The sequence below is a fragment of the Myiozetetes cayanensis genome, unplaced genomic scaffold (assembly GCF_022539395.1).
Source record: "Myiozetetes cayanensis isolate MyiCay16 unplaced genomic scaffold, myiCay2020 scf2-11, whole genome shotgun sequence".
In the NCBI taxonomy this organism is placed as follows: domain Eukaryota; kingdom Metazoa; phylum Chordata; class Aves; order Passeriformes; family Tyrannidae; genus Myiozetetes; species Myiozetetes cayanensis.
In genome coordinates this window covers 105,963,223-105,980,622 of record NW_026087411.1, presented here as the reverse complement: position 1 = coordinate 105,980,622, position 17,400 = coordinate 105,963,223, and the positions used below count along the sequence as shown (strand labels likewise).

The window sequence follows — 17,400 nt, the reverse complement described above, 5'->3', positions numbered from 1 at the left end:
TTGCAGTGTGAAAGCAGACACTTTCCATGACCAGAAGTCTGGACCCTGGTAGAAATCCCATTAGCACAGCCATCTGCCACAGTTTGTGAGAGCTTAAACCGGAGCTGAATTTTTCTACCTAAGGGATAGTTCTGTCATTTGAAGATGATGGGAGTTGTTCCAAAGTAACTTGGGTCAGGATTAAGTCCACAGACATTTCAGTTTCCATCACACACCCCACTTCACCTGCACATGCTTCATCACACAAAGTAAATGAGTGTTTTTCGCACTCCTCAACAAAGCATCTATTGTTTGTAAGCACCTGGGTGTAATTGTTGAATAACTTTTTATTTTTGCCTTTAGTCTCCACTATGCTTTCTCAAGCACAGCTGACTGATTTTCTTCTATAGTTCTAATCTTCCAGCAACTGTAGTACCAAGCAGATTGGAGAAGCCTCATCCATAACAATTGCAGCTATTTCTGCCTATTCCTGTCGATCATGGTTATGCATTGACTGGTATGTTTTCATTCTAAATTCAAGTATAAACTTAAGCAGACCACAAAGTCAATGTTTGCATCTTGTAAACCTCTAAACATCAACATTTTATCTAATGTGTGGGTGCATGTGTGGAAGAACATGTTCCTGCATTAGTCACCCTTGATACAAAGCAGTTCCTTCTGTTTGATGTTTTAAACAATAAGTTATACGATATTTCCAAGATTGCTGTTGGCAATAATTACCGGTAGAAAATATGTTTTCCCCATAGGAAATTACAGTGCTGTTTGGTATTATTAGTTCTTGCCACTGTTTTCTGACTCTTTCTGAGGAATGACAGAGATTACTTCCTCAAGAGCAAAGGATAAACTGGAAAGAAAACTAATGTTACACTCCACTGAAGAACTTCAAAATAAGACAGGGCAACTTACCAGGAAAAAAATGTGACCAGATAGTAGTACATTTCCTGATGGAAACTTATTTTCAAAAATTTAATCTAATTTTTGTTGGGCATTTCAATTCAAATGAAGAGTTTATTCTTCACTTTGCAATTTAAACAACTTTGCTTTAGAGCTTAGAGGAATTTTGAGAGAGTTGTATTGTAGCATGTCAAAATACAGATGAGCTCTGCTGCACACGAAAATCATGGGGTCACAGAATGGTTTGGGTTGGAAGAGATTTTAAAGATCACCTTGTTCCAACACCCTGCCATGGGCAGGGACACCTTCCACTATCCCAGGTTGCTCAGAGCCCCATCCAACCTGGCCTGGAACCCTTCTAGGGATGGGGCATCGACAGCTTCTCTTAGCAACCTGTGTCAGTACCTCACCACCCTCACAGTAAAGAACTTTTTCCTAATATACAACCTAATCCTATCATCCTATTGCAGTCCCTCAGAAAGACAAGCAAACCTCTTTGTTTATATCTGCACCTCAATGTTGAGCAGTCATGGATTTAGAAAGAAACTGTAAAATCAGTGGAATATAAATTATTTTTTTTCTGGTGGCCTGAATAGCCTCTGAAGCCAGCTCTTGACTGGACCTTTAACACTCCCACACAGTATAACTCATTCTTAGATGCAAAAACATCCAATCTATCACTCAGTTAGGACTCTTCCCTTTGGCTGCAACTACCAGCAAATAATCAATTTAAATTGTATATTGACCAGTTTACGGAGGCCAGGAATGGGAATTTAGAGTTGACAATGTTTTGCATATTTTAAAATACTTCTCAAGCATTTTATAATGACAGGTTATTGTGAAATTATCCTGCTGCCAGGATTTACTAAGGGAAGCATCAGTGAAGTGTTCTGGAAGGAGACTAAGAATTTGTGGAGGTTCTGTGAGATACCCTTGTGTGACAGAAGAAAGAATCACTTCAGGCTTTTCTGTGTGCAGTACTGCTGGTACCTGACAAAATGTGTCCCCAGTCTCGACTGTGGTCCTTAGCCAACACAAGCAAGAGTCTAAAATAATAGCAGTAATAGCAGTTAAATGGCAAATGGTGAAAAAGCAGATGAGTTCTGTGAAAAGTTTGACATTAAATTATAGTTTTGTAAGGCAGAGCATCAGAACTGTCCTGGGAAGCTGCAGTGTCAACACAGGAAAGAAAGATGTATGGAAACAGAGAGGGTGAGAGACTAATGACAGGGTAATGAGGCTACTTGTTTTTCACAGGACATGAGACATGGCTGTTAAAGCCACTGTTTTAGGTTCCTCAAAAGAATATTTGCAAGTATGCACAGGTGTACAGAGGTTGGAGCACTTTCAGTCAGACCAGCGTCATGGGAGCTTTGGCTTCCTTAGCCATGAAAAGGTGATTAACATTGAAACATTTAGTAAAGAAGGCTTGATGGTGAGTTTAAGGGAAAGGATGAAAAAATCCTCTATATCACTGTGGCCAAATTTGCACTCATGAAGGATCTAAAATTACAGTAGAGAAAGAAATTCATTAGAGACTAGGAACTTCTGGCAGGGAGATGGTAGATGAAGTAGGTGATGTGCAGATAATATAAATTTCAAAAGTAGGGAAAATAAAGTACTGTTACGAGCCTTTAAAAATCTCACAATCCTAAGTTAATTGTCTTAACAGACACAGGTGAAAGAACTGACAAAAACTGTAAGATAAATATGAAGGGACATAACAAGCTTGGGAAAGAAGAGCAGGGAGACCTGTTGAATATTATGTCCATCAGAAATTCTGAGCTATCCAGAGTGCAGTATGCAGTGTACTTGATGATTGTAGAGGGAGGAATCCAGCAACATACAGGCTGTTCAGTTAGTTCTCATAATGCACTGAACAAAGCAGAGAATTGGCAGAGAGTATATGACAGTTTGAAACAAAGAATTTGAAGATGGAAGGCATATTGGCTGTGTATTTTCACAAAAGGGTAATACCTGTGCTAGAACAGAAATACTTAACATGTTTACAGCATAGAGCTCTATTCATTCACTAATCCCCTTAAAATCCTGCCATAGTCAGTGGAGAAATATATAGGTAACAGTTATCTAACCTGCCTAGGTCACGACTTAAGGATGAGATGAACTGTGTACTTTCTACTGACTGTGAAAGAAGAAAATTAAGCTTTAGATATCCACATTTAATCAGGTGAATCCCATGTCAGATATGAAGAAATTATGAACTTCAAGGAAAAAAAAATAAATAAAATAGAGTTATTTAGACTAAACAAGGAACAACTGGAGGACATGGTAAGAGTTTTCAAGTAAAGGACAATAATTTAAATCCATGTGTCCATGGATTAAATTATGTGTCCAAAGACAAGGTAATATGTAATGGAGTACATTGCAACAAAAACGATTCAGATTAGATTTTAGTTAATGTTGCAAGTGGAACTCTAGATGGCATTCCCTATGAAGAAAATGAACCTTTCATCATCTGTGCTTCCCAATGACAGGATGCATAAGTGTATGCTGAAAATAACACGGTATCATTGATTCTCCTTAAGACAAAAAGACCAGTGGAGATCCCTTCCAACCCTGTAATTTCATACACACTAATTAAAGATACAAGAGTAGCACCCCGAATTTCAGAACTCTAATGATGAACACTTTACTGTAGAAGAACCAAACAAAACAGATAGACACAAAATGATTGAGGAAACCAAAATACAGGAAAAAAAATGTCAGATGTTAGTTAAAAGCAAATCTGAAAGTTCAGAAAATGTGGTCTGACTGAATGTCTGAATGAATCTGCATTCTACCAGTTGAATGCAGGATACAGAAATGTTATAGTAGGACCTGCAAAGATAGATAGATTACCTCTAGAAATCAGCTAAATAACTTGTGGTAGCACTGAAGTATGATATCCATACTGTTTAATCATTAATGAATTTTCTGGTATGGTTTTAGCCTTCTTCAATTAGCATTCTCCTAGTATTCAGGCACGGTTCAGGAACTGGCACTGCCATGCATCTTCCCCCTAAGCACTTTGAGTAGAGGAAAAATTAATTTTGTGAAAACAAGCCATTCTATTCCAGTTGGCCTTGGGGCCACAGAAGAGTTCGTAGCTTCATTTCCTACAGTGGTGCAGATATAACCTGTATTTATACCTGCAAAAGCAGCAACAGTTTGATTGTTGGAGAGCAGCTGTGAGGAAACAAGACTGTGGAAATTTGATTTCACTATTGTCAGTGCAGAAGCTGAGAAACTGATAAGTCAAACCAGAAGATGATATATTTAATGGTGGAAAGGGGGTAGGATAAACTGGGAAATACCTTTTTACAAAGGTGTTGATCAGTGAAGAGACAAAAGCAGGCCAGTGTGGAAATGTGTGCTTTACAGCATTTATGGAAAAAGAGTAGATTGTTCCATAACCAAGGAGTACGTGATGATGATACAATGAAAGGTACCATCATTTTCCAACTATCAAGCAAACCATGAAGGCAATTGTCATTTGCCAAACCATCAATCCATGCCAGGAAGAACTATACCATACCCCGGGTTTGAAAGCAAAGCTCTAAGTCTCTAACATCAGAGAAGGAAAACTAATAAAGAGCTTTGATCAGACTTTTATGTAAGAAATGTGGAACAAATAAGCAAGTTTTGGCCACTCTTCAGGTTTTTTTACCTGAGTCTAGTAGAACTTGTGACCCTGATAATACAGTCATAATCGAGCAGGCTATTTTCTTAGAGATGGTGGCAAATATTGCTGAAAAATTACTTGTCCAGTAATCTTGTCCAGTCTCTCATTTCCAGCAACAGTCAGAACAAAATGCTTCCAAGAAATGGGCAAAAACTCTGCAATAGAAAAGTCTGCCAGTTAGTAAAGACATCATTCTTAAAGGTAAAGGTTTAAAGACCTGAGGTTTTTATTGTACTATGTAGCTCTAAATTTCAGTTGTAGTTCATTAAGAGAATTTTAAATGTTTCTTGACTTCCAGTGTCTTTGTCCTCACTTGCTAATATCTTAACCCTGAGAGGTTTTTACTATCATGGGTTGTATCCTATGTGGTGTAAAATTAAATTCCTTTTACAAGTTGTGATTAGTTCTACCTCTTAATATTCCTCTGAATTACAAATGATTTGCAAAAGATTTTAAGAACTAAAGGGATCTCTTCTGGGCTTGGTTGCATTTTAGATTTTTCTTTTTTAATCATATTGAGCTATGTTTTATTAAAAGCCTCAAACACCAGGGAGGACAGAGACCAGCTGAAAAATGTTTGAAAAATATATGGATTAACTAAGTGACATTAAACCTTTGAAAATAAGGCTAATGGAATACATAAGAATTAAAAAAATAAAGATATCTAAAGCAGAGGTTCTCTGTAGGGTGGGGAACAGAATCAAGGGAGCCAGAAGTAGCGAATGGGTGAGGGTGACCAGGAGGGGTGATAAAACTTGCCCTGCTGCAGGGTCTCAGAATACCCTGTAGAAGTACAGAGAATGCCCACAGCCTGCACCACAGTCACCAGGGGATCACTGCTCTCTTACAAACCCCCTCCAGTTTTACCTACAGAAAGTTTATTCGTTTCTTGGGAAAAAAGGACAATACCTTAAAATGTTTGGCCTTTGTAAAACAGCTAAGAAGTCTCTCCACCCCCTATTCATCTGCCAAGGGGTTGGTTGATATGAGTAGCAGTAACAGCTTTGCTTTTGGGAAGCATGATGAAGTCTTCTTTTCCTCTGAATTTGTTCACTCTAGTAACTCTTATAGTGTGTTCTTCCAAGGCTGATGCTGCTGAAACTATTATCTGGACCTTGAAGTAAAAATTTGGCTTTGTGTTTCTCCCTGTACCCATTCCAGAGCATAGCTCCTACTAACTTAGAAGATAGAACAATATTTTGATGCGTGGGACTCAATAAATTTACACCTACAGCCACAATCTTGTTGACAGAATCAACATAATCTGAAGCCAGCAACAGTGGGGAAATGAAGTGAGTTCGGGTAACCCTTTGTAGCCTCATGTTTATTTTAGTCTGATGAACACGCTATTAAAGAATGTGCTTGTGCATCCATTAAAGCGTCTAGATTGTGGCTATCTTCACAACCACTCATTTTTGTTGGAAAAGAAACTATTCTGATGATTTCCTGAAATTCATTAGTCAATGAAGTCGAAAAGATGGAGTTTTTCCCTTTGTTATTGTCTCTTGTTTCATTAGTATGGCATCTCTTTCTGTCTATTCTTTCTGTCACAGTAACTTTGTCTCCTTAGGCCAGCAAAGAACATAGTATCATTTTTATGTAATTAAGATATAGACTACAGAGCAAACCCACACAGAATGAACTCTAAACATGGCACCACAACACAGAGCTGATTTTTAAATTGATCAAGGGCATGTATATATCTCAAAGTTTATCAGGGTTAAGTCAGAAATATATAACTTTCATATATATTTTACAGGTATGTGAACCATATGTAAGTGATTTTTTTCAAGATTTCTTTACACACAGACATAGTTCCAACTCATCTTGACTTTCCACAGACAACATAATGTGATCCCTCAGTTTTTAGTGTGAGTTTACAATTAATCTAGCCCTAATCCTTTTCTTGAAAATAAACAAGCAAAACATCTTTGTATATTTGATAATCAAGCAAGAAATTTAAAAACTTGAGGAAAACCACATATTTAAGTCCAAGTACAGGAAATCTCTGAATTGCTTCATGAATCAAGTATAAAGTGTATCTGTCCTGAATTAGTAATATGTTTCTTCCCTGAAATCTACATAGCTTTCCAAGATCCAGCATAGATCTGTTGATATCCGTAGAATAGAATGACAACATTTTGTTTTTAGAATATAGTTCTAAAATCTTTAGAAAAATAATAATAATAATAATAATAATAATAATAATAATAATGCTAGACATGTATTTCTTCAAAATCAGGACATTTTCTGTTTCACGCATTGTTTGCTTGGCAGCCTTGGGGCTGTATCGGTGTGTTTGAAGTTCAGCTCAATAGATACAGGTATTCATCTAACAACTGGCTGCTTGAATTGGTGGTTAAATAACCCTAAACACTGAAAAGCTTGATTGATTTCAGTCATTATTGTTCGTGAAAACTAATAATTTAGCTGAAGGATATTAAGTCCTTGCTGTGACACTTTGGGTTAAAGAGCTACCAATGATATAAAGCAGTCTTTTCTTTTCTGGATCCTTGATTTGAGCCCAATCGGGGTTCCTCTATCACAAAACCCCCACAAATAAATCTAACACATTTTGGCACAGTTTGTCGTCTCTGCTTAGCAAATATATGAGACTAAACTGACACTGATCCTTAATCACCTTTAATCCATGGAGAGGGAATGATCCTACCAGGGCAGGAAAAAGGTCATTGCCAGGATCATGGGGAGAAGCTAAGTTGGCAGTAAATTTCATAAGCCTGACCTGGGAATAAATGAGGGGCTTCCATGTTCAAGGTAACCTGTGTATGTAAAAGATCTGCATATAAAAAGTTACGATATTTTAGGAAGGTATTTATATGTTAAAAGCACAATAAGCATAGTATTTGTCTTTTTGAACTTTGATTTCACTTTTAAGCTCTAAGGCCTAATTCTTTATGATACTTACATAATTAACTATAGATTTTTTTTTGTTATTAAACTCTGGTGACCTGGTTATGAATTACAAGGGGTATCACCAAAACTTGAGATGGAATAGAACGTAATAACAATGCTTCGGGGTTCTACAGCTGTCACCAGGTACATTGGCCAGTCTCTGTAGGTTTGCAACCACTTTTTTTCTGTTCCCTTGTTTTTTGAGAAATGCTTTTCCTTACCTAGTTGCTGTGTGAAAAACCCACATGAAGGAATAGTTACAAAGGCCATGACACTGCAAAGATTTGTGTTATAAGCTTCATTTTCTGTGCTTTGGATTATCCCACTGACCCAGGCTGACTCATAATGCATCAGTCCAGCATATGCTAAATACAGATTTGAAGAAATGGAATTACATCATGAAAATTAAGAACAAAGACCACTGAAATTGGCTCTAAACTGTTAAACAAATTGAATAAGTGAATATACGTTTACAGGGAAAGCTGAAGAGCTTCTGTGTGTTCCTTACCTAGAAATTCTAGGCTGGTTCAAGACCAAATCTTTAGAAACCTGTTTCCTAAATGAGAATTGAGTGCACAAATGTACTGGGCTTTTGCATTACAATCAAAAGATGAGAAAAGAAATAAACTTTGTTCCTTTCTTCCACAGTCTTTTCAGGAGATAACTGCATTTTATGTACCTTCAGTGGGTAGAGATAGCTTCATAAGTCAAATCTCTGCAAGGCAGGGTTTAGGATTCATCTCCAGCCTTGATATTGCAAACTGTCCTTGTTAAGTAAAGTGTTTTCAAGCCACTCTGGGTCTCTGACTGGAGTTCTGAAGCACTCACATTCATATCCATGAGAGCTCCCTTCTCATTTTGGGGTCTGAACATCCAAGTTACCTAAAGTATGTGGTGTTCATCTCATTTACACATCCCATTGTAACTCTGCTGTTGTGGAGTTCTTCAGACACTGAATGTTGTCATGATTTATCACTGGTTAAGTCCCTCCTTTGGCAAGCAGGTAGAACTGACTTGGTTTCAGTAGGAAGCTGTACCAAGTGCACAACTTTTTATAAAGTTCATGCAACCTATGGCAGAAGCAACTCATTTCAGTTGAACCAAGTACCACTTAGGGACTGATGGAAGACACACCTGTTTCAAACTACAGGACAGTTCTGATCCTGTCAAATATTTAACACTGTCACTTCAAGCATTCCTGCTGAAAGCAAAGAGGCAGCACATCATGTAAGTGTGTGTGTGTATTGTGTCCTCCAAGCCTTTTGTGTTGGCTTCACTAAGCCAGTTCAGAGAAAGATTTTAAATGTAGCAAGCACAGTATTCTCACAGAGGCACATCTTGTTTTTAGGTACTTACAGGTACTTACAGTCTACAAAATACACTTTTTTGACAAAGCAGCCTGAAGCATGTTTTTAAAATGAGGAAACTGAGACACAGAGATTTTGTAATTTGCACAGAGTCTCAGAGGATTTCAGTGATGGTTCAGAAAAATTCCAGGCCTCCTGACCCTTCATCCCACAGTCTTATCTTTCACATGTAATGATTTTTCAGAATACTAAATTCAGTCTCCTTTTGCCTTTACTAAACCCCAGCCATTTCTCTCTTCAGTGAGTAGTGAGATACACTGGTGAATGCCAAACAGATCAAAGCTACATCTCACCCTAAGTCAGTGTGGACACTGAGGTCACAACTCCAATACAGCTTCTACACAGCCTATATTTTGCATTCCCTATGTTTGCATTTTGAGCCAGGGTTCTGCAGATTTCTGGATGTGCTTTATTTTGTCCAGTGACTAGTTCTGCAGATTTCGGTGAGACAATTTCATTACTCAGGAAGTTCAGCACGTGGGCTCTAGGTTGCATTTTATATTCTACTTGAAATCATGACAACACCACCCAATAAATATTTTTTCCAGGACTCTTGATAATGATTCTCAGAATCTTTAGAGATTTTCAGCTAAAGTAAGCATTGCCATGGGTTAGAAATCTTTCCAGAGACTGTAACACCAGGTAGCAAGCACTGAGAAGGTGATCTCACAGGACAACCTTCCTCTTCAAAGCCTAGTGAAAGATCTCAGAGGCCATTTATTATCTAAGTCTTAGCAACTGGGTTGTACCCACTTCACAGCCTGATTTTCAGAGCTGCTGAAAAGCTCAAAGTAACAGTCCCTGAGAGCCTTTTGAGATGACTTTCTAATTGCACACAAAAAAAGTAAGTAAATTCTTCTGAGTTATTTCCTTAGAAAAAGCAGCTTGGTATTCATGAAATAGGGAAACAGAACAAGTTTTTTTGAAAAGGAAAGAACTAAATATTCAAAAAATGCCAAGGTTAGCAGAGTATAGCATTAGGAAATAGCAGAGAGATTTCTCCCTGAACTTGTGACTTAGCTTTTGAGAAAAATAGCTTTTCTGAAGAAGCCCAGATTGACATTCCACAGCAGCAAGAGAGAAGGTTACTGTTCTTGCTTTATAATGGTATCTCTTTCAATATAGCTTTCCATAGACATTAAACTTCTTACAGTATAATGTGGATTAGAGGGAAGCAGTGGATTTAGGCTATTTTGACCTTAATAAAGATTTTTACACTGTCTCCTATTATGTTCTTATAACAAAGTTTGGGAAATACGACATACGTGAAACAACTACTAGACATATGTGTGACTATGGAAAATGGAGGATTTTTGAAACTTGAAAGATGTAGCTAGAAGGGTTTTGTAACTGTTTTATCTTCAGTCCTATTAGTATTCAGTGGTTGTGTTAGGGATGTGAGTGGTGGAATACAGCGTGTGTTTGCTGAGGTTACAGGTGGCACTGTGCTAGAAGGTGCTGCAGATATGCTGGGGAGGAACAGGATCAAAGTGACCTTCACAAGCTAAGAGAAGTGTCTGGGGGGCAAGGAGAGGAGAATGCTGTCATTCCTTATAGAGACAAGTTGTTCTGTACATAAATTACATACAAGAATGGTAAATTACTGGTTAAGCAATAGTTCTGCAGGAAAAAATCCTGGGAATATCATGGCTCACAAGTTGATATGGATTAACCTGGGTTGTCATGTTGTAAAGTGGGACATGATTTTCATACATGTGAAGAGGTCCTAACATTAATTGTATTAACTGTATTTGCAATTAGAGGAGGTCAGGGCAACACATGTAATGTGAATGCATTGAATACATATGTGCATCAGTTTCCTGTGGCAGCAAGGTTCATAGTTAATTTCATATGACATTAAAAAGTACTTCCTTTTATTGTTTTGTATTTAAATGTATTGTGTCTGTAAGAGAGAGAAAACCAGTGCATCCTGAAATATCACGAACATGATGACAGCAACACATCTTTAATTGTACTTCTTTGATTGTTCTCACCCCTGTTCTCAGTTTTACAGTGTCCTACAGGAGTTGTGACTCTCAGCACTCAGCATACACAGCTCTTCAGGTGTGGGCATGTTGTGTGATTTCTATGCTGGTACTGCAGAATTCTCCTACTGTATATGAAATTTAAATGCTTTGGTTGGAATGTTGAGTTAATGTGGATAGTGAACAGCAGTCATCTGCAGGGTCTCTGGTTTCTGATTCCATTCATTGCATTAAGTTTGTAATGGAAAAAAATATTCTGGTTTTTTTCCTGCCTGTATCTTGCTTACCTTTTCTGTAATTTGAATTTCTTTTACTAGTGCATTGATTTTTTTCTCTCTTCTCTTTGAGTCTCTCACGTTCTCCCTGCTAGTTCCTCACAAACTGACTAGTATTGTGTCCTGTGCAAATACTGTCAATAAACTACTTATCCATTGACAAGATCATTAAGAAAAGTTACCAATTATTTTAATATGAAGCTGGACTAGAATCGTAAGCCAGGATTCATTCCACCTGCATTTTTAGGCACTTAAGTCTAAAGGTCTTATCACTAAAAGGAGAGTTTTCTTGAGAGGTGATTTAATCCATCCCAAAAATGATCAATTTGCCATGATGTGCTCAATAATTATTTAGATATTTTGAAATAAATTTTTAAATGTTATTATTATTATTTATATAACTTTTATTATTATAAATTGGGGGGGGTAAAATTGTGATGAATCTAGACTTTATTCTTTGCTGTTAAAAAAACCAGATTAGCTAATCTAATCCTAATCTTTATTCTTTACTTCCAGACTCCTCCTTAACACATTGCAACCTTTCATTTTACAGCTGTTTAGTTCCAGTCAATGTTTGTTGTGTGATATATAAGAGAGAGCTTTTAGATAACCTGTAATTTTTGTCATTTGGTTGTGCTTACTGAAGAACTTACAGATCAGTAAAATGTTATTTTCCTTTGTAAAATCATTATCAATTAGACAGTATTTTCTACTCTCCAAGCCACAGGACAGGGTGATTCTTGCATAGCAAAATAGTTACTAACTCAGTAATTCTCTATTTAAGGTTCTTAATACTCCTAAATATACCCTTATATGTTCTGTATTCTCCAGTGTCGCTGCTTTTTGATACCTCACTACTCAAAGAGAAATTGTTATTGCCAGAAAAAGAATATAGAGAGCAGAAACCTCCTGAATGTATTGAACAAGATAGTTGGCTACCATAAAGGAAAGTCATTTACCTTCCAAACAGTGTAATTATCTTCTTTAGCTACTCCTTTAGCTGTACAAATTCTGTTGTAGGCCTCTTGTTTCTGATACACAAGGAATATTTTATTTAAATCCTTTAATGTTTGTTCTTGGAAACCTACTTTTTGCTCTTTGCAATTTCCTCTTACTTAACGCCTGCTGAAGTTTAAGTTCCTGTTTATTGGTTTCCCTAGGATCATGTTTCCAAAATTTTAAGGTTTGTTTGTTTTTTTTTTTGGTTTGAAATAGACTCTTGAACCTTCCCATTCATCCGGTTTAGCTTAATCCTGCCTTCCTGGTTATCTTTCTTGCACAGTACCCAAGCCTTTAAAGTACTGCCCTTATTGCCTTTGCTGTCTTACTAGTTTACTTTTAGGATCTCTATGACTAATTTAAGTTTACTAAGTGTGTGGATTCCACTTCACCTCTTACTGTTTACTGAAAAAAAGCACAAGCACCTTGGAAATATGAGCACACCCCACCAAGAGCAGGAATAGGACAGAGGAACCAGTAAGATGGGAGAAGGGGAGCAGGGGAGTACTTGCTATTCCCACTGTAGGACTGAACTGTGGGTGGAGAGCTGCCTGCAGAATCCCACTGGTGTTGAGTGAACTGCTGTGTGTCAGGTTCTGCACTGATGACCACCAGTATTTTCATCCCTGACAACCATCCACTGTTGGTGCTGCAAGATAATGCAGAAGTTCTGACTGCAGATACAGTAAAAAATTGTGGCCTACTAACAACCACCTCATTCTGGACTGGAAAGTTGAAAACTCAACGTACTAAAATCCCTATACAGGGGTTTTGTACAAGTCCTATTGCCAAATCCAGAGCTTGTGCACTTAGTGCTTTGTGAAATCTTGTAAATCCATAGTGAGCCACATACACCTGAAGGACCAGCACCTCAGGTGGAAAGGGCTGCTCTCCATGTCCTGCCTTCTGATACAGAGCAGGGCTTTTGACAGACAGATCAGACAAATTCAGTTATAAGTAGGAATTTTGAGCACTAAAGTCATGTTTATCACATTAGAAACAGGAATCAATCTGAAATTAATTAAATACCTATAGATTACCTCATAGAATTGCAGAGTGGTTTGGATTGGAAGGGACCTTAAAGATCATCTAGTTCCAGCCTCCATGCCATGGGCAGGGACACCTTCCAGTAGACCAGGTTGCTCAAATCCCCATCCAACTTGGCCTGGAACACTTCCAGGGACTGGGCATCTACAGCTTCTCTGTGCAGCCTGTGCCAGTGCCTCACCACCCTCACAGTAAAGAATTTCTTCCTTCTCTATATCTAATATAAACCTGCCCTCTTTCAGCCTAAGGCCATTCCCCTATGTCCTATACCTCCATGCCCTTTTCAGAAGTCCCTCTCCAGCTTTCTTGTAGCCCTTTTAGGTACTGGAAGGTGCTGTAAGGTCTCCCTGAATCCTTCACTTCTCCAGGCTGAACAGCCCTAGCTCTCTCAGCCTGTCTGCGTAGAAGTGCTCCAACCCTGTGATCAGTTTAATGACTCTCCTGTGGACTTGTGCCAGCTGCCTTTCATATCTCTCAATTAAGGTTTTCCTAGACGATTTTTGAAGGTGCATTCTAAGATGTGTGTATAATGCACCAGTGTTTGGGGCTGAATTGAGAAAACAACCACCAGTGCCAGGATATGAACTCAGTAATGCTGTAGATGCACAGACTTTTGCCAGCTGCACCAAGGGATTAGATGATCAGGTTGCTAGACACAAAACTGCACAGAGACCCCTTTGCCCAGCAGAGTAGGATAGGACCAGCAAATTTGCTATATTGCCCAAGTGATGTCACATCTGCATCCCTTTCATCTTGCCTAGGAAAGGAAGAACTTGAATTAGCTATGTTCAATGTTTAATTGAAGAAGACAGAGCTCTGCAGGCATAGAACTGAATTACATCTTCTCTGGCTTGCTCAGAAGTAGATACTACTTTCTAGGAATTCTATTTTTTTTTACTTGAGAGCACTGGCTTTGTGTTTTAACATTCGATCTCCAGCACCATCACTCATCTCTCTGGTGGCATTCTGCTTCCTTAGAGCAGTGCTGGAATTCAGCCAACTACATGTTTTGGTCACCACCAAAGACCTGTGTGATTACCATTTCCTCCCCTATCGCACAGTGTGAGAATGTATTACTCCTGTCTCAAAGCAGCATCGGATCCAACACTGTCATTAACTACTTGTGCACAAAACTCCATTGCTTCAGATTTTAAAAACAGTCAGTCTTTCCAGGATTTCGTGTTTTAAAATACTTTTAGTCATTCTAAGACCTTGAAATTGAAATGCTTTAAGGTAATTTATCCGCTCAGGGTCTTCCATTGGTTTTGCAAACTGGTGAGGAAGAAGATTATTGTCATTCATTTTCACATACAGGTTATGAATGTCTCTGTGATCCATGAGCATAGAAGCTTCATATTGTGAGGTCAGGAGAGGCTTGGCCATCATGAGCCCAGTAGGCTCACTGAGCAGAAAAAAGGGGTAAAAGAAGTGCTAATTCTTTGGCTAGCTTCACATTTCTTCGGTACAGCACCGATGTCAGAAATGGATTAAAACACCCTTTGGAGATGCAACATTGATGGTCATGTAGCAGCTCTGGGTTCTGCAGTTGAATACATGAGGTTTGTTCTGCGGCAAAACTTATAATCCAACAGTGCTTGTTCAAAGCCAGATCTTGCAGTGTGCCTTCAGCTTCTGCAGGTTCTGTTGTAACAGAAGCTCGGCAAGGTAGACGCAGTGTGATCCTTCTGTGTCAAAATGTTTAAATTTGTGAATATTTAGGCATCCAAACAAACCAATCCACTTTTTTAGAAGTGCTGAGTTCCTATTGCTGTCTGATATACCTGAGACATGCCAGAATTCAACACCTCATAAAATGAATTAGGTGTCCAAATGTTAGACTTAATTATTTATGTCTCTGAGACAGTATCTTGCAGACCCACTCACAATAAATTGCACTGAGCCATTTTTAATACTTTATATTCCAGAAAGGTAACACACAGACATTTGGTGTCCAGTCTTAGCTCAGTAGGTACCCTCAGTATTATGCAGAACTGCAGTTTTCAGTGACATTTGTAGTTTCCGTTGTTTTTATTATATGTTATGTTGAATATCTGAATGACTTGCATATTGGGATGTCAATATTTTAATTATCTATTGATTAATAATGCCTTTTATTGTATGTTTTGTATTTAAAAGCCCACCTTTGCAAACATTTCATGGATGATTTATCATATCTTTACCTTTCTAGAAGCATGTAGGGAAAGCTAGTCATCAGAGATCCTTCTCTGGTTAGAGAGAGAGAGAGAGTCATCATCGTTGTCTGATTCTTAAGTCTGTAAGGGTAGAGTTATATTCCAAAGATGTCTCCCTTTCCATTAATTATGGAATTAATTAATAAGACGTGACTTAAGTTAGTCTGTATGGCTTTTTACTCACTTGGTTAGGGGAGATAATTCTGCTCTTTCTCTCAGTGGGATTCTTTTCCATGAGATTGTAGAGACCTTGACTGCTCTGGTTGCTCTGCCTTTTTTCAGGGTTGGGCCCATCTTGTTTTTCCTAAAAGATTTGCTGTGTACTTACACACTGTTGCATGTCTCTTTTTCTACAGCCAACATCTTGTACATGGCAAGCCAAGAAATGATGAAGGTGGTGGAGAGAGACAGTACAACCATAAAGCAAAATTTAAAGAAGGTAACTATTTAATCCTCAGTTTTCACAGGAAGCTCACGTGCATGAGGAGATGATACATGCAGTTATATTTGTGCAAAACCAGAATTTCTGCAGGCTTGATTCTGCTTTTTTGGGAGTGTCGTTCCATTTACTTTGGAGAAGCCATTAAAGGGGTCACTGGTCCTTAAAATGTCTCGATCCACACCTTTGTAGTTGTAGCCTTCACCACTATCAGATGTTCCAAACCATCTGGTATGTTTGCCTTTGTGGAGGACAAACAGCCTGTGTTCTGGCTGAGCCTGAGGTGTGGTTCCCAGTGAGGCCTGGGTTCTGATCAGACAGGCAGATGGCCAATCAGGAAATGAGAGGAGGCTGATGGACCAAATGCCTTGACTTTGCTGCTGAATGGGTCAAGAAGAACATCTCTGTTGTGGGCTGTCAGTTAATACCACAGGGTTCTGCAGGCTCAACTTTTCCATGGTTGATGGAAAGGAGTCAGCAAAATTATGGCTCCACCATTTCAGCCATTGAACTGCAGAGTAAGAGGAGTTCCTCAAAGGCTGTAGCTACTGCTCTACAGCTAAATTAATTCGTTTCAGGGACCCTTCTCCTGCACTGAACTTCCTTGTCTATATCAGTTTATTGTTGAAAGAGATTTTGTAAAGTTTTTTGTCTGAACTGACAGCATTTTCCCAGGCATGGTTCAGGGGTTGACACAGGCCAGGAACTATTCCTAATTGGAGTTCTGATGTGGTCACCCTGTTTTGGAGGCTGAGATAATTTAATAGTCTGGCCATGGTCAGACAATTCCAGATGGCTTATGAGCCAGAAAACTGTCACATTTAATAAGCTTCTATTGGGGTGGCCTCTATGTGAGTAGATAATCAGTATAACATATTATTCTACTGTGTCCCCTTCCTTCACTCCATCTTTTTGTATCATCCCTGCCTTTTTACTGGAAGAATGATTCTACCACTTTGTACTGGCAGACATTTTCCTCAGAGAATGGAATTTTCTGGGACAGAGGTCTTCTGTAAAATTACTTTGTGCCTTTTAAGTAGATATGGTACAAAGTTCATTTCATAAATCAGTCTTTCTTTTTTTGGCTAAAAATAATTTTTTTTTTCCCATTTGCCTTCTCTGCACTTTGAAAGGTATGTTCATATTTTAGAGGAGTTAAAATAGCACACATGAACAAGGATCCGTACACTGCACCTGGATTGCCTGGGCTATCACATTTTTGCTGCAGAACACTCAAGAGTTCTCCTGCACTTCACAGGAATCTCAGGGAAATGACTGAAGGGCTGATCTTGTAGACTGCAAATATTCCCTGTCTTAAACAAAACTTCCTTTCCTGTCTTAAGCAAAACTTTTCATGGATTGATCCAAAGCCCAGTGAATTTAAGGAAAGTGGTTGATGTTACTGACTGGATCACTGAGTGCCAGGGAGCTGGAGGATCTGCCTGTTCTCTGTGGGAAAGGGAGCCAAGGGTGACCCCACACAGGCAGTGCCCTCCCTCACCAAGCAGGATCCAGTCCCACAGTACCTGAGGAGAGTACAGACACAGGGTCCTTTGACTGTCTCAGACAAGACAAAATAATGAACCAGGTCCAGCATGTCTCCAGAA

The 17,400-nt window shown here is 38.6% G+C and overlaps 1 protein-coding gene across 1 annotated transcript in view; it reads left to right on the top strand.

The window, feature by feature from the left end:
• LDAH (lipid droplet associated hydrolase) overlaps positions 1–17,400 on the top strand; it is a 115,446-nt gene that overhangs the window by 81,449 nt on the left and 16,597 nt on the right. The window contains exon 6 of the mRNA XM_050316435.1: positions 15,711–15,793. Within this exon, the coding sequence (XP_050172392.1) occupies positions 15,711–15,793 (83 nt within the window). The remainder of the gene's footprint in view (positions 1–15,710; positions 15,794–17,400) is intronic.